This window comes from Ascaphus truei, chromosome 1 (assembly GCF_040206685.1).
Source record: "Ascaphus truei isolate aAscTru1 chromosome 1, aAscTru1.hap1, whole genome shotgun sequence".
Classification (NCBI taxonomy): domain Eukaryota; kingdom Metazoa; phylum Chordata; class Amphibia; order Anura; family Ascaphidae; genus Ascaphus; species Ascaphus truei.
Window position 1 is genome coordinate 526,119,273 of NC_134483.1, and position 25,132 is coordinate 526,144,404.

At 42.8% G+C, this 25,132-nt stretch overlaps 1 protein-coding gene across 5 annotated transcripts in view; it reads right to left on the minus strand.

The window, feature by feature from the left end:
- CTNNA2 (catenin alpha 2) overlaps nt 1–25,132 on the minus strand; it is a 1,818,882-nt gene that overhangs the window by 170,311 nt on the left and 1,623,439 nt on the right. For all 5 annotated transcript variants that reach the window (XM_075572319.1, XM_075572294.1, XM_075572328.1 and 2 more), the window contains one exon: nt 22,918–23,031. In XM_075572319.1, the coding sequence (XP_075428434.1) occupies nt 22,918–23,031 (114 nt within the window). The remainder of the gene's footprint in view (nt 1–22,917; nt 23,032–25,132) is intronic.

A 25,132-nucleotide genomic window follows, 5' to 3' on the forward strand; every position in this document is an offset into this window, starting at 1 on the left:
AAAACACTGAATGAGATCAAGCAAAAGGTTAATACATACAATATATTACAACTTCCTATTACAACTTGAATACAAATGTTGTCCCATTGGCTTTATTTTCTCAGCCATCCATACCAGATCACTCGGATTTCTGAAAGCAATTTTACCTCAAAAGAGAACTAAGTGTTGCTATAGAAGAAAGGAAAAAGTTCCCATATACTGCATGCATATTAAACATTTTACAAAATATAGCTTCCCCCCCCCCTCATCATTAACAAGGCTTCCTAGTGTTTTATTAGTTATCCATCAAGTCACCTGTTCTATACACTTTAAATGCACATCCCATGTAAAATGGATCATTTAACAAAATACAGCGTTATTCCCAATAATAAACAAGACACTGCAGATTCAAACCCCATCTATCTATCTATATATTTCTCAAACCGTCGTATGTGTGTTTGCCTGTCTGTATGTGTGTTCCATGTGTCTAGGGGCAATCGCATTGGACCTTTGGCCCGTCACTCCGCCTGAGGCCAATGAGATGGATCCCTTGGCCTGCCCGCCCCCGCACACCTCTCATTGGCCTGAGGCAGAGTGACGGGCCAAAGGAAACATACACACACACACACCCCCCCCCCATCACGTCCGCCACCCTGCACCGGCTCCCGGACGGAGCAGAAGCGCGGCCCTCCTGCCACAGCTGCCAACTTCAGGCTCCTCCCCCCCTTGCTCTCAACCGCTCCCGGACAGAGGGGAAGCACGGCACGGCCCTCCTAACCCAGCCGCCAGTGCTCCCTTACCTCCCCGGCGCTCCCTTACCTCCCCGGCGCTACCTCCCTGGCCGCTGGGGAGCCAAGCAGCCTCCTCGGATCTGCGCCAGTCCCACTCTCCACCACCTCTCACTCTCGTCGTGTGTGTGTGTGTGTGGAGAGAGACATTTTACTCCTGCCAACAATTTGTGCATCACTTTCACCCCTGCCCTTCAACCCTGCCCTTCACACCCCCAACCCCTGCCCTTCACCCCCTTACCCCTGACCTTCAACCCCCCACCCCTGCCCTTCAACCCCCTACCCCTGCCCTTCACCCCACAACCCTGCTCTTCAGCCCCACCCCTGCTCTTCACCCCCCAATACCCCTGCTCTTCACCACCCCTACCCCTGCTCTTCACCCCCACACACCTGCCCTTCACCCCCCCTACCCCTGCCCTTCACCCCCCTACCCCTGCCCTTCACCCCCCTACCCCTGCCCTTCACCCCCCTACCCCTGCCCTTCACCCCTCCTACCCCTGCCCTTCACCCCTCTACCCTGCCCTTCACCCCCCCTACCCTGCCCTTCACCACCCTACCCCTGCCCTTCACCCCCCTACCCCTGCCCTTCACCCCCCTACCCCTGCCCTTCACCCCTCCTACCCCTGCCCTTCACCCCTCTACCCTGCCCTTCACCCCCCCTACCCTGCCCTTCACCACCCTACCCCTGCTCTTCACCCCCACACACCTGCCCTTCACCCCCCCTACCCCTGCCCTTCACCCCCTACCCCTGCCCTTCACCCCCCTACCCCTGCCCTTCACCCCTCTACCCCTGCCCTTCACCCCTCCTACCCCTGCCCTTCACCCCTCTACCCTGCCCTTCACCCCCCCTACCCTGCCCTTCACCACCCTACCCCTGCCCTTCACCCCCCCTACCCCTGCCCTTCACCCCCCCTACTCCTGCCCTTCACCCCCCCACCCCTGCCCTTCACCCCCCTACCCCTGCCCTTCACCTATCCCTGCCCTTCACCCCCCCTGCCCTTCACCCCCCCTACCCTTGCCCTTAACCCCCCCTACCTCTGCCCTTCACTCCCCCTACCCCTGCCCTTCACCCCCTACCCTTCACCCGCCACCCCTGCCCTTCACCCTACCCCTGCCCTCCACTCCCTCTACCCCTGCCCTTCACCTCCCCTACCCCTGCCCTTCACCCCCCATGCCCTACCCTTCACCCCCTACCCCTTCCCTTCACCCCCACCCCTGCCCTTCACCCCCTACCCCTGCCCTTCACCCCCCACCCCCTACCCTTGCCCTTCACCACCTACCCCTGCCCTTCACCCTCCACCCCCTATCCCTGCCCTTCACCCCCCACCCCCTACTCCTGCCCTTCACCCCCTACCCCTGCCCTTTTCCCCCCACCCCCTCCCGCCCTTCACCCCCACCCCCTCCCCACCCTTCGCCCCCCACCCCCCGCCCTTCACCCCCACCCCCTCCCTGCCCTTCACCCCCTGCAACCTCCCCTCCCTTCACCCCCCGCAACCCCTCCCTTCACCCCCCACACCCACCCCGCCCTTCACGCACCCCCCCTTCCCAACCCCGCCCTTCACGCACCCCACCCCTGCAATCCCGGGCAACGCCAGGTATATCAGCTAGTATGAAATATTAATCAACATTGTGTGGCTACTCAGTTTAATTCCCACATAAATATTTCTGACTGGACGTCTTGATGGTTAAAACCTAATTATCATATCCTGGGCCTAACCAGAGGGAATAAGTGTCGGAATCACCCGAAGTGTATCAGAAAACTTTTACACTTGAGCTTGCCGTGGTAATTAGTCTTCACGCATGTGTTAAACTTTCTTTCATGCTCCTTCAGCCATAAAAAAATAGAAACATTTCTAATGATTCCAAATCAAGAAAACAGAAAATACTGAGGGGATTTATAAGTAATGAAATGTAATTAAAATGCAGTTTTTGTTTCATATTGATCTAATGCTTTTTCACTTGCATAGACTGATCTCCTTCTTTTATGCCACTTTCAACTAATGCTATTATTTCTTGAACAATTGTATTTAATCAATTTGAACAGATGTCTTTTTTTCTCTGATAACTATTGTAGACTTTACAGTCTGAGAGACAAGTCACTTCCTTTATATTCCACATTCTTGATCAGCTCCTGCATTCATAGTTTCAGTCATTCATCCATGGTTATTTCACTCATTACAAATGCTTCAACTCTGCTCTTTATATTGCTGAACAACAGTATTCAACTCTCATTACTACTCCCAAACTTTGTTTGTATTTTATTTATTCCTTAAACTTCTTCCAACTCTTCCCTTGTTTTCAATACTTTGCCGGCAACTTTAAAAGCAAAGCTGAGTCCTTCATCAAAGAATGATTTACTAATTTATCCTGAGCCTTAGTGATTCTAACATCATCAATAACAACCCTGACTTTGTCTCCTCTGATGTAATTATACGAGAGTCCCTACTGATTAACTCGTCCTCTTCCAATTCCTACTCACTGGACACTCTTCAATCATTATCTTCCTCCTCCTTGTCCTTCTTTGTCTTGGAATCCTGAGTAAGGTACTATTTAGTTTTGCCCCCATTGTTACTATTGTACTATTTAGGGGGGTTATTTATTAATGTGTGATAATGGCAATCAAGAAGCATACAGAATATTTCTCTGCATAGTTTCTTATTATCCTCTCCCTTGGGGCTTTGAAGGGCCCAGTTATGTGTCCTCTCATTTTCCATGTTTATATACTTACTTTACATTACCTCACTACTAGAGATGGGCAAACCTGTCTGAACCTGTTCCTCGGATTTCAGTGGCTCGTTTAACCTTTAAAATACATTAAAATCCATCTGTGGATTGGATACCTTGGATTCTGTAATTGTATCCGATCCGAACTCGAATTTCAAGTTGAATTAGAGATTGGATTCTTAAAAAACGGAAGTGGGATCTGAATACCAGAAAACGAGGAGGAGAAAGACGAGGAGGAGGAAAACTTCAATTTAGTAGTATCGCCAATTGTGTATACAGTATATATCCCCTCCAACCTCCTTTGAAATAAATTAGGAGTGATGCCTGTGCTGAAAAAGGAGCATACATGAGGTACCCTGGGAGATATGCTAATCGCTATGAAAAGTATATTTAAACGAGTAACATCCCACAATTCCTAAAATGATTTCGATATGAACTATACCATAACCTTAAGGCACCTAGTGACTGGAATTGTGGAATGGTTTACTGGTGGTGTACTGGTGTCCACGGCTCAAAGGAATTGGCCAATCTATGTCAGATTCGGACTTAGATGGAAAATTTGCCCATCTCTACAGACTACCGTATTGAGTTTACAAATGTAAAGTATATTTGTATAAGGGATCTGTCATAATTCATCCAACCTGAGATTTAGAAGATTTGTGGACCAGCACACTAGCTGACTACTGTATATCATTATTATTAGCCTTTGTACTCAGTATGCTTTACTTTAAATGTGAGCAACTGTATTTATTAGTACATCAAAAGGAACAGCACGATTGAGTAATGGTGCTCCAATATATTCTAATGTATCCATGAGTCAGTTGAGGATACGTTCATCTATCCTACTCCTGGTGTACATTTAAACATTTGCAGTACTGGCTATGTTACGTTGATGCTGTACTCTGTATATGAACAGGGTTTGCAGAATTCTTTAAATACAAATGCAGCCACGGGTATCCGAATACTTGCCTTGGCAAATCTGGGACAATCTCCCAGTAATGCGGCAACATTTCTGTGAGATTTCTGCAGCCAGACTAATGGCCCATCGGATTAACACAGCGTGGGTTCTTGCAGTCCCATTCTGTCTTAAAAAGCTTCTACACTATTATACAGTTGGACAGCATGACCTGGATCACTTGGGCACAGCAAAAAAAGGAAACTGATCTACAAGAAATATGCTTATGTGAACATTATGTTATAAACAGCAAACTTTTAATGACAGAATATGGTTAGTGCCTTGCCATATTCACAATTTTTCACATCTTTTACAATAATAAACACTTCAAATAATAAAATAATTATATGTCACTATACAGTACGTGTATGTCCGTGATTTGGTGACTTAGAAAACATTAAGCATATCGTCAAGGTTATGCTTATTATACTCTTGTTAATATATAATTAATATATATAGTTAATATATATTTTGTTAATAATATGCAGCTTATCATTGAATAGAAAATCTGTGCTGTTATTTTTTACTTTTAAGGATAACAAACACTTTTTAAGTGCAATAATCAACATAAGAAGTTTGCCTTCATATTTAAATTATGTTGGATACCTCAATGTCTTTCAGACATCTTCATTTTTTCATACTAATTGATTGTGTTATAGATTTTTTGGGTTTCTACACACAGTTTGTTTTTCCTTTTATACAGTAGATATCATTGACTGCATCAAGGGATTTCAGAAAGGAATTTATTTGACTTTTTCTGACTCCATTGATTTTACATGTCATGCTTAACTATTTAGGTTACTTATTAATTATGACTATTTAGAGTCCACAATAAAAAGTATTTTTGCTTTTTTGGCATTATTTATCAATATTCACATAAGTATAAGTTTCTACTAGACATTTTGTTGTGCCAGTATAGGTACAGTATGAGTGACAATAATTTGTTCCATTTATACATTAATAGAGGGTGTTTTTTAGGTCTGAACCATCATAGCCTTAAATTAGGTGGTGGGCGATGTTGCATTGACACCAAAGAGCTTTGTGTGACAAAGGAGCAATAGTACATCATTACAGTATATGCTCATTGATGCAGGTGGTCTGTCTCAACAGCCCTGTAATAATGCACTCATTCAGCCACTCTCTTTAGCCTTCTGTTGCCTGGGCCATTATTCGTCCTGTGTTTATAACTCAACTATAAATATACAGTACCAATAAAGGAAACTAGACCTATCTCTGTGCTACATATACTGTAGTGCATTTCTCATGCTTTCATTATTGCTTATATTAAAGCGAGAGTATCTTCTGTTTGTTTATGCATACTTCTAGTACATTGGTTTATACATGAACACTTATATGTAATCCTGTTGTATCTCTTTTCTCGCAGTGCACTGTTTTTGTTGTAAGCTGTACTGGGAAGGGATTTTCCTCACATCATGGTGCAGTACATAATGGTATGAAAAAACATGTTTTTCTATTCTTATTACAAGGAAACGTACAAGTTATATACCAAGAGTACATAATTATCCTCTGGCCTTTAATCAACTTTTTTTTTAAATATTTTTTTCCTTTATTGGCGTCTTGAAAGGTACATACATGTGGATAATAAGGTGATATTCACAGCATAACAAGTCATTTTGGAATACAGGCACATGACAGTGAAGTACTCTGAGACACACAATAAACCATTTTTTCCTACTTTCAGTAGTAAAAAGAAAGGGCACGACATGGGGAACGACATGGGGAAGAAGAGCGGGGGTGCGGGGGGAGGAGGAAGAGATTGTGGCGGGTAGGGTGCTCCGTCCCTCGGGCCCAAGGGGTCAGAATTGGGCCAGGGCTTGCAGCAGTGTTGGAGCCCCAGAGCCTGGCCAGGGTTCCCAGGTTCTATAGAATTGAGGCATTCTCTGCTTCAGCATGGCTGTCAGTCTCTCCATGTTCATGACCCCGTCTATTCTTTTAATTACCGTTCTCCTAGAAGGGGCCTTTACTTGTTTCCAGGCCGCGGCGATACAGTATCTGGCGGCCTTAAGGATCGCCGAGGTAAGTCTGGCTATGGGAGCGGGGAGGTCTTTGGTCTCCCCAGCACGTACGTCAGAGGGTCCAGGGGGACCTCCAGTCCCAAAGTTTCAGTCAAGAGACTCTGGATCCTGGTCCAGAACCTCTGGATCTCTGGGCATGCCCACCAAATATGGGGCATGTCCCCCCTTTGACCACATCCTCTCCAGCACACGTCTGTGGTGCCTGGGAAGATCTGGCTCAGTCTACTCGGGGTTAGGTACCATTGGAATAAGATTTTATAAATATTTTCCTTCGTGATTGAGCAAATTGATGTTTTAGTGGCAGCTTCCCAGATATCCTCCCAGTCCTCCAGGTCGATTGGGATGTTTAGATCAGCACTTCATTTTTGCATATATGAGTGTGAGGGGAGGGGGGAGTGGGATGCCTCTAATTTTCTATAAACTTCGGAAATTAAACCTCTCTGGTATTCCCCCTTTAGGCAGAGGGTCTCGAATCTAGTGCATGCTGGGAATTTAAGGTTAGGGGATTGGGCTCTCAGGAAGTGCCTTATCTGAAGGTATTTGAAGATGGGGAGGTCTGGGGAGGAGAACTTATTTTTAAGTTCTTGGAAGGACAGGACCTCATCGCCTTCCAGAAGATCCGCAATCACTCTGATATTTAGGCCCTGGAATTGGCCAAATTGGGTACGGGAGCACCCGGGTGGGAAGTCCGGGTTCCCGAAGATGGGGGTGAGTTGTGAGGGGGATGAAGCTAGGCCATGTTTCCCTTTAGTTTTTGTCCAAGTAGACCACATGCACATCATCGCCCGAAGCTCAAATCTCAGGGGCCTCCTTTCCTTGTGGGCCTAGGATCATAGTAAGGCCGAGAGAGGGGTGGGGGCCGCGTGGTGCGTTTCTATCTCCAACCAGCAGTTAGAGGTCGGGGGGTTGTTCCAAACCACCGCCTGCCTCAGCTGGGCCGCCTGGAAATATCTCACCACATCCGGGGCCCCCAAGCCCCCTCTCGTCCTCGAGGCCAACAGTACTTTAATCAACTTTAAATTATTTTTGTAATTTGATTTGATAAAGGTTGAAATCACAACTCTGTTCTCAAAAGAATGCAATTCACCTGGTTAAACTTTAATTACTTTATACTCTATATCCTACTCCTTATATATTTTCAATTCAGTTCTCACTTTTACCTACTGTATATGACAAACAAAACGGTAGCTGTTGGAACCAAGGCTAATGAGTAGAGTTTGGTAATCAGGTGCGGGAGGGAAGAACTAGTATGGAATGGGATTTTACTTAAACCCCTTCAGCCTTCCAGTCCTAAAACCAATAAAACTGAAAGAGAGATTTTAGAAACATTGTTATGATCCTCCTCCTCCTCCTCAATGCCAGTCTCAGCAGATGTACAAATGTAGCCCGAGTCATTGTCTACAGAACCATGGCTGAAAAAGCAAGAGCAAGAAGCTCCGGAGACAGTGTCGGTCGTGATGGCGCTGCGGTGATTCCATGCTTCCGGATCGTTCCTCTCACAGCATTAATCCTCCAAGTGGCCTGCTGTCATTTTCCCGGCAGTTTGCCACAGTGCTAGACACAAAGAGTCTGGCTTCATCTGTATCAATATTACAAATATCCTTCTCTCCTACTGAAAGTTGTGATATTGTTGTGGTGGACAAAGAGGGCATGAGGGTAGAAAAGGTCACCCAGAAACAACTATGTGTTGCTGGCATCTTCCGCAGTAGTTTAGAGAGATCAGGCATTTATACTACAGTAAGCATACATGTTGTTACTGTGAGTGAGGGAAGATCCGGTCTCTGAACATATTCCCACAGTAAAAACACCAGTTAATCACAGTTAGGGTGATAGAAAACTTTCTGACTACAGAGACCAAAAGGATAAGGATGATTCAGAGGAGGAGTATTTTCTCAAGTCTCTTATTTTCAAGTCTCAACCTCTTTGTGTGAACAGGCACAACCAGAATTAGTTTTGAGGGGAGGGCCACAGAAACATATTCAACAAAAAAAAACATGGAGAGATGAATGCTGAACTGTCTTTAGATCTCATACTGCAAAACTATCCGAAGGTTGAGGGAGAAGGGATGCCTGAGGAAGGGACTAAATTGGAGGCTGAATTGGGGGAAATAGATGATGATGCTGATGCATTGTGTTGGAAGTGTGTGGGGCACAAACTGCACAAGCAGTGGAGGGAAGTGAATTTGATAGTAGTGAAGGGGGTGATAATGTAATACTTGGTGTTAACACAACTGTTAGAGGTATTGGTGGTAGCACACGCGAAGGTGGTGATTGGGATGGATGTTGGATGATGGATGATGCATGATGCATGATGCATGATGCCAGCAGTATAGAAGGTGATGATGATGATTTTTGAGCAGCAGGTAGCCATGGCCACCAGAACTAGAAGCACTAGGGCTTTTATTATTAGCCGTACAAAGTAAAACAAAATTGGCGTCTATATATTCTATATTCTAAAGTTAAAAAAAAAAACAGATAGTTTAGTTTGCTCAGAAAGTATTTGAAGGCAAGACAGGAAAGATTAACTTTGCGCCTAGACTCAAGTGATGACGACGTGCAAAGTAAATTTTTCCTGTCTTGCCTTCAAATACTTTCTGGGAAAGCTACCCACCTAAGTGGACAGCAAAGAAATGCGGTAAGGGGACCATAATCCAATTATTTAAATTTGAAGCAGCAGGGTCTAGTGAGAGAAACTGCATAAAAATTGAGGGCCTGAGACTTGCAGGCTAAGCTGCAGCGGATGTGACTGAGCTGACCCCAGTGTCACTCTGTCCATGGCATATCAAAACCACCACAAGCAATCATTAGTGTATAGCAGCAACACCATCATCAGTGGCAGTGGCTAATTTGTCAGTAGCATCATTTCATATTTTAAAATGGCGATCAGAGGGGACTGCTGCATTAAAACTAACCACTACATCCTTATAATTCTAAAAAAGAAAAAACCATCAAACTACGGTATAAATTAACCCCCCAAAAATCTGATAACTGTGCACTATAAACTATAAAAACTATAAACTATAGAAACTGACAAAACTAATAATTGCTACCTAATAATAACTTTTTAAAACCATAACATGTCATGAACTGTAATTAACTAACTATATAGCAATAACAATATCTAAACTCTAAACCTGTACTATACTACTAACTTTAACTAGACAAAAATATATATTGTTTTACTTTTCCCTCTGTCTCTCACTCTTCGCTCGCTCTCTCTGACTCTCATGGACCCTCTCTCTATCTAACTATCCCTACTATATTGACTTCAATGGGAGTTTCTGTGCAATATTACGCTAATCTACACTTTTTCAGTTTAATGAATTACCCCTTTGACTCTCTTACTTTCTGTCTAAGCCCTTCGGCTTCCTAGCCCACCCAGAACCAGCACAGAATTACCACTGTATTGTAATTTTTAAAGCAAGTCACATGACCCTTCATAAAACGCCATTTTCACAAAATTGGTCATGTGTCAAAAATGTGTACCCTGTATTATTTTAAATATTTTCCGAGTAATGAGATCTATCGCAACATTTTTAGCGAAAACATGACATTTAAGCGATAGCTGTGAACAATTTTGCTAATCACATTTGAACACATTCACACATCTCTATCAAACTAGTGTAGTGCTGTTTCCCCCCCCCCCTCTGGGAGATATTGCCTAAGCTACAGGTGTTGTGTGGTGCTTGTTACCTGTGAGGTTCCAGGAGAGATGAGCTTCTGTGATGGTAAGGGAAAACAGGACGGGCTTTTGGTGATCCGTTTTTGTGCTGTCAGCACCTAAAGTAATAGCAGCCTCCAGGGTTTCTGTAGACAGTCCCCAACACGACAGACTTCTCTCTCAAACCCCTACCCAATAGACTGTTTCTTAGGCAGGTGTATATAAAAATGATTCTTTATTGAAGCAGCCACTGCAGTTGGTATTACAGCGCATGCATCATATTTTAGAGTGGGTCCCAGACCTCTGGATGGTGCTGGCCTTCTTGCAATATTGAGGCCTTATGCTCTGCACAGATCTTGGGCTGCACTTAGTTCCACAAGGAGCTAAGACATGTTTCAACCCCAGGAGGGGCTAAGCTGGACTCAATACTATTTGGAACACTTCCTCCCTAAGGTATCGAAGAGGGGGAGGGTACAAAGTCTGCACCATGATTGGCTGTACACAGACTCAGTTCACCTCCTGTCACTCAGAGAGGCAGCATGAGGGGGGTCAACCCACAGGATAGCTTGCCACTGCCTGTAGCTACTACGGCTTACGTGACAGGGAGGCAGAAAGATAGCCTGGACCAGCCATGGCTATACTCTCCCCTAGGTGAATTTACCATGTCCTCACTGGGATCAAATTTGGGGCACCATCCAGTAACCTGGAGCCTGCAATACAGAAACAGGTTACAGCAGATGTCACAACATAACCAATATACATTACACAGATGTAGGGCTTCAGCTACTTCCTCAGTTGTAAATTGACCTTCCTCCCACCAGTAATCTACTACAGGACCATCAACTAGCAGTTGCCGGGTCCTGTTCATACTGGCATCTTAGCGTAGAAACATAGGATCTCCACACTTAAGGGGTTCCCCGGACAGATGTTCCAGATTTGGGCTACTGGACCTAGCGTCCATCTGAGAGGACAGTCCAGACGTAGCTGACTGTTGTGATAGACAGGAGTCTCTAAAATACCTGAATGACGGAGGGGAAGTAGCCACTGGTATGCAACTGGATGCAGGTATTTCTCCCTCTGACTCGTCAGATATACCCCACTCACCCCCAAAATCCCAATCCCTTAAATCAATGGAAAACTTAGGGGACACCTCGTCACTGGGAAAATGGGACAACACAAAGGTGAATGCTCAGGGCCAAGACTATTATCCACCACTCGGCCAGGTGTAATAGATGGGGTCATGGCACAGTCCTGAACAGAGGTGGCATGGGATGGAACCGTGTGGCTAAGGGCCAATGGTCGAGGCCTAGAAGTGTCCCAAACAAATCCCTCTGGAGTGGGCTTACCCTTACCCCAAGGTGGTAGTATCAGGGTGGACATATGGGCCGGTGAAGGAACATGGGCAGCTGGGGCCGGTGAACCGGGCCTATCAATGTCCATGACCAGTCAAGGGTTGGCAAGCCTACCACGACCCTTAGTAAGGAGTATTGGCGTGGTATCAGGTGTCTGACGACCCCTTCCTCTGAGTGGGGTCTTGTTGGGGGCAAGGGCAGCAGTGAACTGTCCATCACTCACACCTGAAGACTTCAGTGGAGGTTCCTCAGCTTGGGTGGCCGCCATCTTGCTGACGTCATCATGGCTGGCCGGTCTTGTGGGATCTCCAGGTAGGCACCGGTCCGGTGGCGTGGATGATGTCACGTGCGGCACACCGAACAGGGCTCCGCCTGGCTCCTCATCCAGGTAGGCTGCAGCATACTCCTGGTGGAAGTAAGAGATAGGAGCCTCACCCATCCAAAGGTAGGGGACATCTTCCGGCTCCACAGGATTCACCGCAGGCAGCTTCTTCACTGCTCTAGCATCATCCTCGGGAGTGGGGCTCCTCCGGGGCTCCGGTAGCACCATGGCATTCTGGATGGATGACTCTGGATTGGGACAATGCCACAGGACATGGGTAGGTAAAGATTTCTTTACTGGTGTCTGGCAGCTTGCTTCTTCTTTTGAATAGGAGGGTAAGGACACCTCCTCCGGGCTGCAGTGTTAGGGCACCCGTGCCGCCAGGGGAAGCACACCCAACACCCCTAGGGGCAGTCCACTCACCCTTCTGGTCTGTCGACACCGGTTCCGGTCCTGTAACTGTCAAGAACTTGGACGTGGGGGCCGTAGTCTTGAGCACCAGAACACTGGGGCCTTGGTTTGCAGATAGCAGGGCACACGGGCCCATGACTGGTTCTGCGGTGTATAGGTCAGGGTAGGTCGAAGAAGGTACCTTTCTCTGCGGACCACATGGGCATCCAGGTGCGATGGTCAGGGCACACAGTGCATGATATTAGCGGCAGCAGGTTAGAACTCTGCAGGGGCTGAACGGTTGGTGTGAGACCCATTTGATTGGTTGGAAAACGTTGGCGGGCCCAGGGCTGGCAGGCCACATGAATAAGGCCCCGCAGTGCTTGCACTTCTTGGTAGGGCTGGTGTAATCCCCAGGGAGCCTGCAATTTGGGCAGATACAGCGCAGTTGGTATTGGCCATGGGTGGGGACTACCAGGTAGCCCACTGGCAAGTAGTAATTTGCCAACTCCAAAGCAGACATTTTTCTTTTGAGGTAGTGGTGTATTGCAACAGAGTACAAGGTAGCTCCTTCCTCTGGCTCAGCTCCGTGGAACTGAAGTAAGGCAGGGTGTTGTTGACATCTCCCAGAGTGGGAAACCACCTCCGGTTGGCTCTTATTTGTTGCCCCCTCCCCTAGGTAAAATATAGCTGAGCCAGTCACAGCAGTGAGCGGGGAATTGGTTTGGCGCCGAACAGCTTGCAACTGAACTTTGCAGATAGCTTGCATCTTGCTCTGCAAGCCCATGCGGTCCCGTTTTTCTGGCGGGAACGCCATTTTGAGAACACAGTCCATGCGGCAGACACCACTTTGAGCACACAACACAGTCCATAATGAACTTAGGTACACAGTGTCCCCCTTCACCATCTGAAAGGGGCCCATCCCTATATTGAGTAAGATGAAGGGTTCACACTCCCTGGACAACTGAAAGGGCCCTGGCCCTAGTATTTTCTTTTAAGCAGCTAGGAGGGTACACGCTCCCTGGATTTTCTGTCAGGGTGCGTCCCAACCACTGGTCTGGATTAAGATGAAGGGTTCACGCTCCCTAGACTATTTCCCACAGGTTTCGCCCCAACTGTCTCTTCACATCTGATGAAGGGCATCCACGCTTCTTGGAACATTTCCCATAGGTTTGCCCCAATATAGTCTTTATATTTGGTAAGGGTCTAGGCAACGCCCTTCCTGGTGTCACCTCGGAGAGAGGTTCCCCCCTTTTTAACTCGAAATGGGTATTCAGGGTCCCTGGTGAAGCCTCAGGGGCCCGGCCCCGGCCTCTTCTGTGCTCCACTGCTGCAATGTGCTAAAATCATGCCCTATTCTGCATCTCAGCAGCGCCTCCATTTGTAGCGCTGTTTCCCCCCATCCCCCGTGGGAACTTGCATAAGCTACGGTTGTTCTGGTGATTGTTACCTGTGAGGGTCCAGGAGAGATGAGCTTCTGCGATGGTAATATGAAACAGTTCAGGCTTTTGGTGATCCTTCAGGGTCTTTTCGTGGTGTCAGCACCTCCAGTCATAGCAGGCTCCAGGGTTACTGGAGACAGACCCCACCATTACAGACTTCTCTCTTACTGTATACTCCTACCCAATAGACTGTTACTTAGGCAGGTGTATATAAAAATGATTCTTTATTGAAGCAGCCACTGCAGTTGGTATTTCAGCGCATGCATCATATTTTAGAATGGGTCTAGACCTCTGGATGGTGCTGGCCTTCTTGCAATATTGAGGCCTTGTGCTCTGTACAGATTTTGGGCTGCATTCAGCTCCAGGAGGAGCTTAACTTAAGGTATGTCTCAGCCCCTGGAGGGGCAGTGCTGGACTCAATACAATTTGGAACACTTCCTCCCGAATGCACAGAAGAGGGGGAGGGTACAGAGTGTGCACCATCACCTGTCACTCAGAGAGGCAACATGAGGGGGAGTAAACCCACAGGATAGCCTGTCACTGCCTGTAGCTACTAGGGCTTACGTGACAGGGAGGCAGAAAGGGAGCCAGGACCAGCCATGGCTCTACTAGCACAGCTTATGTCCCTATATTTGTGTTGTATTTAAGTTGTATGCTAAATTAAATTCTGAAAAATTGATTCAAATCTCTTACACCTTGCCATGCCTGGATTATATGTGTAGGATCTCCCACAGTCATACTGTAATAATACTACTTTTTGCATACATTTACTTATAGACTGGTTAGTATACATTAATGAATACAATTACCTGTGATTATCAGATCGAATAATACTGTATAAAGAAGTACACTAATGTAGTTGTTAACATTATTGATGTGTAAGGCTAGCATATTTTTGTCTGCTAATTTTTCATGAATATAGACCTTGTTAGAAAAACCTTTCTTGCTTTTACTGCAGTTGCATGTAAATGACTGGCTATATTATTCATCAAAATGAGCCACACAAAGTGAATGCTTTAGAGTCAGAGACAACGTAATTAAGCTCTCTTGTACTCCAAGCACTCACTGCTACAGTATGCTTTTATACAAACTCCACAATGAAATATGGGAGGCACTACCTCTTGGAACAATTCAGTTCTGAAATGTACTGTAGTGATTTAAAAAGCTGTGTTACTGTAGTAAGCAACCAATCTAAACTTATAAACAGGTTCTACACAGGATACTTAAGAATAACATTGAAATGAATAGCATGTTGATTTTTCAAAAATCACTTGGCTTCATGAAAGCAATCAACAAACATGGATGCTTTCCATGTCTTTTAGACCATTATTTTCAAATGTCGGATATCAGGCTATCTCCCAGCTTCCAGGTTCCAGGGAATCCCTTGTTCTCTCTGGCATGTTTATGAAGCAGCCGTGAGAAAATAAAACATATAAACAGACAAAAGGCACAATCATTTTGAGTAGGAGAATAGGATTTAGAGACAGTGAATATTGATGGAGAGGAAATGTAATGTTGTAATGTGTTGTAATGTGTGGGAGCGTTTAACTGTTATAGTGATCTATGCTGGGCCTCAATAACTCTGAATGGGGGTGGCATACTTTGCGAAATAAAGGTGCTTGATTTTCTGAAAACAAATTTATGAACTGTACGTGCAGTGTATCTGGCTGTCTGCTCACTCTCCTTCTCTCAGTCGGTTTTCTTTCTCTTTGCTCTGTCTGCTCTTGTGTTCCAGGGAATGTCTCATTGAAGCCCGTTGGATTTTAGAGGAAAGTACAGATTAATCTGTAATGCTATTCTCTGTAAAAAGGTACATGAAGTGCCCAGAGCAGGAAAAAAAACAAGAAGGCAACTGGCAAAAACATTCTACTATAACAAATTATGAAGGATAAAAGTCCCAAAACATCACTCCCACTTATCAACTATAATTTAAACTTGATAACTCCGAAAAATGAAAATTGGGATGGTTAATGTTGAAGCCCGAGGAGGCAGGACATTTCATTTCATTTCAATATTGTATCCATGAAGAATCCCAATCTGATTTCACTGTACAGATGAAACAAGACTTACAGTACTGTGCTCAGTGCTGCAAATAAACAAGCAAAATGTTTGCGGTGCTGGGGACAGTGTCCGCTGCGATCGTGCTGCAGGGAGTCCCTGCTTCTCAATGGGACTCTTCCCAGCGTTAATCCTTCAGTACCATGGCCGCGGGTGGCCGCGGCACCGAAGACATTACGTCTTGCTATATCTGCACACATCAACCACTATAAAAGACTGGTCTCACTTGACTTCTCAAGGAAATCAGGAGCCAGGAGGCAACCAGTAGGTGGCTATATAACGAAAGTGCTCAAACCTCTGACATTGTTTCTAGAATTCTACTGTAGTTTGTGTTCATCTACCGGTAATTCTAATTTCTAATATTCTTTTTATATATTGTAGAGTGTAATGCCAAAATCTGCACCGGAAAAATACATATCTGGGAAGGTTTAAGGCCGTGTTTGTCAGAGACTCATACAGTACTTTACTGAAGGAAATAATTCTACAGCAAAACAGATCCAAACAAAGGTGTAAATAGTTTTTCTATTTTTAGTAGGCCTCAACACTAGAATTATACATCAATGTGTGTTTGAAATACAAAGATACTTGGATTGGACAATGAAACTATATTATTAGAATGTTTTAAGCCAGTCTGAAACACATTAAAGAAACACTCCAGCGCTAAAGGTGCTAAACTCATTTTTGGATTCTAGAAAGCAGATACTCAATCCATCTCAGAATCTGCTATATCAGCTTATGCATTTAGAACTGAAGAAATATCTTATGTATTTGTTAATTTAGAAAATGTTTTACAAGGAAATAATACATTGTGAGTTATCTCTTGTTTTCATGTATGTCCGAGGCACAGACTAACAATGACAATTGTTACACAATATATTGACAGACATTTCATGGACAGTTAAGGAAAATATATGTTATGAGCGTATTGAACAGACAATTAACAGTTGCAGACAAGATTAAAATGTGCCACAGCTGAATTCTTGAAAGAAGATAAACTAGAGGCGGCTATGAGAGTCTCAGGTAGATTTTCCAGATGTGAGGTGCACGGTAACAGAAGGAGGAGCGGCTGGATTTTTTGTTGAACCTTGGGGCGGTGAAAAGAATTTTGGAGTCAGATCTCAGGTGATAAGTGGGATGAGAGCTTGTTCAGATAGGTAGGTAGCTTGCCCAGAAAGTATTTGAAGGCAAGACAGGAAAAATTAGCCAATCTAGTTCTTGGATCATGAAGAATAAGAGAACAGTCCTAGGCGCACTACCAGATCAATGAACCTGGATAATAGAGTCCAAAACCTCTGAATAACATCCTATGTCACACTGATGTTAATCTTGGACTCTTTTGGAAGTGAATCAGTATCTGAAAACAAATGAGACAGGAAAAACCATTGTGCGGTATCCCTGGTATTGGAGATCACACAAAAATAGAAGCTAACTACTTACATAAAAGCAGAAAGCATAGACCTTGAAAGGTATCTTTATCTTGTGCTTCAGTGTATGGAACTGGACAGCAGTGGGTCTCTGGTTCCTCTGCACTCCTGTCTCCTCCAAAGCTCAATCGATATGGAAGTCACGACACACAAAAAATGCAAAAATAATGCAAATAGTGTAGTCCCGTAACACATTTAATAAAACAATAAGATTACAAACAATTGCACTCACATGCTAATGAATCTTAAAAACAGATGACAGACGTGCCGTCCGCAGGCTTGAATACCGGGTACGTGGTGTATGGGTAGAGGCTGGATCATGGAACTGTCTCCTCGTCTCGGCCGCGACTCGGAGCACCAGACCACCTCTGATGACGTCACAAATCCAACGCCGTTCCCCTCCTCAGCCTGCTCATGCACGTATCTCACGCTAGTCCTTGCTCCACTCTACGCGCGTTTCGTGACTCGTGACAATGTGTCATTGGTTATAGTGTTTGTTAGGCAGTGAGGGTATTATTAAGCTTTCCACTTAGTTATCTGTGTGCCTCCTGCAGCATATGTGCTGCGAATATATTACATCTGCACATTTGCTGTATAAGGAGTGCTAGTTAATTGTGGCTGCACCCATGTAACATACACTCTTTATTCTTTACTTATGATTTATTAGTGTGGTTTGAGCAGCACACATTATTACTTGGTGGCGCTATAATTTATGAATATATTTTTTATTTTCTACTCCTATCCTCACTGCCAACACTATTTATTTTCCATCTGTGCTACAAGCTGATCCAGTGGGGTTTCACCCTGGCTGATTGCACCACTAGTCCCTTCTTACCCTACTATTAAATATTTAGTAGGAGGTTTTCCATCTTTATTTATATGGTGACTCTGGTGCTACTGTACTTTGATTTAATTTCTTTTTAATATCGTTATATACACACTCGGTAATATATGTTTTAAGTAATTCATTAAAGGTTATATTTTAATTAGTGGTGTGCATTTAAGTGAATTTCCTTTGGAGTCCAGTCATTTTGTACTCCTTATTTTTGCTGAAATAAACAAACATAGAATCGGGGTCAGGTATCAAGTTGATTCTGTACCAAGGGCAGCTAGTAAAATCAGCCAGAAAATGTTGTGTGTTAAAGTTTCTAAATGAGGGCCACCTCACAGTCTACCAAGAGTGTTCGTATACAGCTGGTTTATTCACTTTATTCATTGTTGCAGGCCGTTTGTATTTGGTTTAGGTCTTCCTGAGACTGTTGGTTGTAGGTCAGTTTGGGGATTGCCACATTTCCCAATTAGACTGTCACCGCCTTGTTACTTTGGATGGCACCCCCTGTCTATCTATGGATCTCTTATTTAGCAGCAACACTGGGCTTATATTATCCATTTGCATATGACCATTTCCGGTGCTGCATCAGGTTGGTTTTTGAGTGTGGTTTATAGAACACAGCATATGTTTCTTTGTGGCTTATTCCATTATAGAAGGAATTTATTTTATAGTGCATAGCAAGTTCTGTCATCACTGTTGTGTCACCCATTGTTTTTACCTAGAGGGAGCTATTGGAAGTGATGGTGCTTGGAAGTAACATAGTATCTCTGGTTTGTTGGACTTTTGGAATGGGCCATCAGAAGGGGATGTTGACCCCAAAATGTTAACGTTGCCCCCTGAATCACCCTTCATATTCCCCAACCCATTTGTTGGTTACTTTGACCACCTCACCCTGTCTATGTGATCACCTTTCCTTTTCCTACTCCCTCGTCTTCCCCCCTCCCTTCCTCCAGGCTCCACCTGTGTATGTATTTTATCCTGTATTGCCTTGTGCAGTAGGTTGCACTGTTACTGTCATATACATTGTCATAAATACATTGTGCATGTTTTTCACATTGAAAACGCGTCAGTTTTCTTTTGGAGTGCTGGGAACATTAATTACATTTCATGAAGTTTCTAAATGTTCTAGTGAGTAAAACTTTAGGGCTTGTGCATATTGATCTGCAATGTATCAATTATTAGAGTTTAAGAAAAAACAGAGCACTTTTAAATTTGTTTAATATACTGACGTTTTCAAAAACAATAATTTCATGGTACCTTTGATAGTCGTGATCAGAAATGTAGCATGATCTAGAATGTTGGAAGAGTATCAAATTATACTTTAAACACACACCCTCCCTTAAATTTCAACCCAAGCAAAAAATAAACTTCTTGTTTGAGCTAGTCCTCTAACACTCGTCACTGTACATTTCTAATACATTTTAAAGAACATTGCTATTGAGAATAAGGAAAACTGGGCAGAAGCTGCAGCATCTGATAAACCATCATCTACTCTACTCTGACACTGGTGGGCATAGTTTTGTGGATCTGAAATTCTACACAAAAAAGTTAAACTAGGCAGTGCGCTTTCCCCCCAGAAGGCTATTAGAGACTCATAAAAAAAAGCATAACCTTTAGAACAGCTCGACATAAGAGCAGTGGGAGGTGGAATGGGAAAAAATAGTAGAACAAAGCAGAGTAAGTTAAACCCTCACTTCTGTAGTTGGCAATCGGGATTAGGGAGGGTCAGGATTCTCAGAGAGTGGTCAACTCTTTTAATGATGAATGTTAACCTGAATGGGGGATGACTCCTTTTATAGTGAAGTTACTGCTAATAATTCACCTGATATATCCATTGCTTCTAGTGTTAAGTCTTTAGGTTGACCACGTAAGCATCACGCTTTGGACGGACAGATCTTGCAGTTCAATACGGCTGGAGATCAAAAACATCAAGGGGAGCAAATGCAGTGACATTCTGCATCTTCAACAAGAGGTATATTCCATACATTACCAGCTATGTCAAAAGGCATGTTGGCTGTTCTAAGGGAATTGCTTGAAAAATGGGACAAAACATTAAGTTGGGTAACCAAAGGAGGTGACGTTTCTAATGGGTCAAAGATTGATTGGTTTGGGGTTGTAACCACAGGTAAATAATACCTTGGATAACGTGACATCCACATGGCAATCACTGGACACAACTAGGGTAGCATATAGCGCTGAGACTTCAGCAATAGAGTAACATTCACAATGTAGTTCCTGAGATACTTATGTATGCATATCTAGTGCTCTGGGCATGCATTTAACCTTGTCTATAAAGCAGAAAAATCTGGAAGGAGGAATTTGGAAAGATTTGGTCCTTACTTCCAGAAAAACAGGACTGTCATGCTATAAAGGCAAGCAATTATTTTTCATTAGGGAAGAGAAGTGTAAGAAAAAGCATTCTTGCAAGAGCAACAGAAATGCTAATTATTGTGTAAGTATGTTGATGCAATTTTGAGTGCTTGCAAGACATTTTGGGGCACTGCTTGATGGCCCTGTGATAAGGAGTTCTACCAGAAAATGTCTATGTCCACAACTAATATGATATGAACATGACATAGACATATAACTGGATTGAGTGCACTCCAGCATTCAAACTCTGTTCTGAGGGTGGCCTGTAGCCAACTCCCAATGGCTTAGTCATCAAGTGGCATCAAGTGAATATGCTGGGCATTCTATGAAGGTCAATGTTTGTGAGGTCAGATTTGTAAATGCCCCCATGTGTGTTCGCATTGCTTGGGATCCATGTGAGATCATACCCAGAAGAAAATGAATGCCAGTGAGCACAAGCACAATGTAGTCCTGGATTGCAATCCCTCCCAATAAAAAAGCAGCATTGCTGCTGAGAGAGGGGTTTACTGTGGGTTTCACCAATCCTAGCACAGCAATATTGTTTGCAGGAAGAACACATTGACGTATTTACATGCAAATGGGGTTATAAGTAAGCTCCAAAACAAAAGTTGTAGTACGCTGTATTGCTAGCCCATTCTCTTGTTTCCCCAGTTGAAGTGCTTTGTAGCTCCCCTTTGGGTGTGGTCCAAAAAAATGAACCTGGGAATTTTCAACGAAGTCCAATGTGTTACAAGTCTGCTAAATATGCATTTTTTTTTAATGTGACAATATGGTAGAGGCACATTAATGGCAAAACACGACATTGAGTCATGTTTTAAGCTTCTGCCAGTGCAGTACATCTAGAGTTTTTATTTGTTTGATGGTGTTTGGAGGACATATTCTATGAATATCTGTCTGTCAATGGAGGTTTTGTGCTCCTATTTTGAGCTATTGAGGTTTCATTTAAAATGGGTGGTACTGTAGGTATCAGGGTTTGTTCATTACCTGACAAAAAATGTGTGAATCCAGCGTATGTGGATCCTTGTGCATGAATGTTATTGATGTTATTGATGTTATTATCTTTACACAGGGTGGCGTGTCAGTTCGCCATATGGCTGAACAAAAAAGCAAAGGTCCCACATCAGTGATAACATTCATTGGTAATGAGATAGAATTAGTCAATATAGTCTTTTGTCTTCCTCAGTCAAATATTGCTTGTTATTACATGTGTAATTTGAGCAAGCCAGCCATTGTATCCAAAAAAAATGACTTCATGGGATTTGCAATCTCTCTTCAGTCACCTTGAATTAGCTTGGTGCCCGCTTCCCACGGGGACTATTCTCACACCAACTATCATTGTTTATGGAATGGGGGTTTCCCTTCTACGTCTCTGCTCTGCCCCCGACTCCCTCCCCAAACTTTTCCCTTCTTTCTCCCTCTCCTCCTTTGTTGCCAGCTGAAATCTAGCAACAAAGGTTTGCCCCACTCTAGGAGAGGGCTTGTGGTGAGGCACTGGAGATGGATCTTGTTCCCCTTCCCCACCTTCAAGTTTCAAATGATATGTTAGATGTAGGGAGAGAGAACAATTTGAACCACATTCCTCCCTTTGTAGATACCTATCTGCCCTCACAATGGGCACAAAATTAAAGGTATTGGAGGAGTAATTAAGATTGTATGTGATAATAATAGTACAAATAATGTTATACCAATAAATAATATGAAGAATAAGCTATGGATATGAATTATAACATATTAAAACGGTGCGCTTTGGGATAGAGGAGTGAGTGATTGGGGTAGGTTTAGTGCCTCTTGTGTTTCCTAATACATTATGCATTAAAGAGACAAAGCGACAGAGACATTGGGGGTTATTCCTTAAGGTGTTATAATGTTGATTGGGGCACTGCTGCACTCTGTTTCTGTTCCATACTGTAGTTCACGGATGGGTACTGTTGCACTTAATTAAATAACACTGAGAGAAAATGGAAAAATAAAGGTAAAAAAGACAGAAAACAGAGACAGAAGAACATAGATATGTGACAGTTATAGGGACATGTATTCTGGGCATATTTAATAAGTTCTGTGACAGGAAACTCATATTTGTAGTTCTGAATCTCAATTATATTTATATACTTTGCATGAATTTCAATGTAGAGATATCAAGGGGATAGGATTAAATAGTTTTGATGTTATATCTTCCACGCAAATAGGATTTCCCTTGGATCTGTGTTTACCTATATACCAGGAACTTCTACTATAAAAAAAAAAAAATTCATTGTAATTGTTGGTGCACTCTCCTCCTGAGGGTCATCCTGCCAGGCAATCCTTAATTAGAGTCCAAGGCAGTGATACAGAGAAGATTTTATTCACTGACTTTACTTAATGAATATTTATTGTGGCCACAAGAGAAAGCAATGTGTCTTCTGAAACAGCAGCCTTCATCTTTATGAGTTGGTGGACAAAAATGAATACCTTTCAAACACTTCCTCTGCAACATTCTTTTCATGAAGCTTATTAAATGTACTATGGTAGGAAGCTTCCCGGAATTCATTGTTCCATGTTGTTAAGAATATATGGTTAATACAGCCTTGAATGTTAAGCATACTCACTCTTGCACTCTGTCCAGCAATAAGCTGGTCATCTTCAGTCTGCACACTTGTTCGGCTTCTGACATCATAATCTTCCTGTTCAAAGTCTGAATCATCTTCCAACTCTTCGGGAGTCTAAGTAATGAAAACATGATGAGATGATTACAACAGATATAGATAACCTACACTGTTACGTTCTGGTATAATACCTACATTCTCAGAACAAAGATGTGCTTTTTTTTAATTATAATTAACTTGTGAATGGGCAGAAAGTATTAGAAAATATATGAACTGAAAATGATTCTAAGAAAAAAGATTCAAAAACCTGTTCAAGATTTTTCAAAATGTGATATTGGGCTTACTAAGGAGGTACTCCCAAATACATCGAAATCATGAAACCGTGACCACTTCAGGGGGTTTATTATTTTTCTTAAAGACATTTCACACCAATCTGTGACAGGTGCTATATTGTTAAAAGTGAGATAAGTACTGTATTTTTTAAGGTATACTGATGGAGATTTCCTACAGAAGTAATAGGATTAATGAAGATTATCATTACATTATGGAGATGGAAAGATTACATGATGCATTTTGCATGTTGCAAAGTGGATATATGTGAGCAATATGTAATTTGCTGATCCTCCGAATTTTAACATTCTTCTCTTAACATTCTGCTTTTTGACCTGCTTTGTAATCATATAGTGTTGTGGATTTGCCTATGTAATTGGGCTATTGTGTAGCCAGAAACAATGTTTTTAAATACCTGGGCACCTAGTAAGCACATACAGGATTTGCCTTAATTACTCAGTGCCCGGGTTTGTATGAGGCACCATTCTACTGTAAATTGTGCGTAGACTGATTAGATTTTCTACAATATATCATTTTATATTTAATTATGTTTATGTAATAGGCATCCATACCCTTGTGTTTCATTTTGAATAATAAACACTTAAACATTTTTATATGTAAGGAAATTAGTAGTGCTTTTGGAGTGCTCAAAACTAATACTAACTCCTTTTCTTGAATGATTCTAGTCTGTCTAGGCTTATAAATGACATTTCCTATTGCGAGTTTTGGAGACTATGCCAGATATAATTACACTAACAATGTGATAGTTACAAATAAATGTCCGGGGGGATGCATGAATGTAGAACAACTGATAAGTAAACATACTACATTCATTGTCGAGCTATAAAAGTACAGTAGTTAGTAATATTCCTAATATTAAAAACAACAATATTATTAATACTAATATGTATAAATGTAATAATATTAATATTAATAACTAGAGAAGGGCAAGCCGAAAGTTTAGCTAAATCACCATTCGTAAAAAAAATTACAATTACTGTATGATGATGTGTACTCTTGGTCACATTTTCCCAGAAATGCACCATTAACCTATTGGATTTTAAATTGCTTGTGATGCTGGTGGTGTCTATGGATGGAAGTTGAAAGTATATTGGCCTAAAGAAAACTATTTGCAGGCACCAAGGGATTGCAATAAGCATCAATTATCTCCAGTGTGATTGTATACAGTATCTGTCTGTAATCATATCAATATTGTCAAGATAAAGTGCAAGGAGCAGCACAGTATGGAGCACAAATGATGACTATAAAATTCCTGCTCCAGCCATAAACATGGAGCTGCTGGTTATTACTTACTGACTTCTGACTGACAGTAAGGAGGTGTATCGAAAAGAAAATGCATCCATCTATGATTGTAGAAGGGACCCTGCCCAAAGAGGCATTGATGCCTACTACCTGTTATAGCATCTGTGAGAGAACATCAGATTTCTCCTCAGCATTGTAAACAGGAATGGATGTTGAACTGGCTCTATAACTTATATATATATATATATATATAAAGCAGAAAATAACCGTGTTAGTCCAGTTGCGATAGTGCAGAAATGAAGAACTCATTTATTCTGCACTATATATATATATATATATATATGTGTACATATATATATATATATATATATATATATATATATATATATATATATATATATATATATATACAGTATATATATATATATATATATATATATATATATATATATATATATATATATATATAGGCAATACGATACCGTATGATGACGAATATCAGAGGCAGCACTCCAAATGGTTGTCAAAAGAATATATTGTATTAACAAGACATCATTCCAACGTTTCGGTCCGAAACGTTGGAATGATGTCTTGTTAATACAATATATTCTTTTGACAACCATTT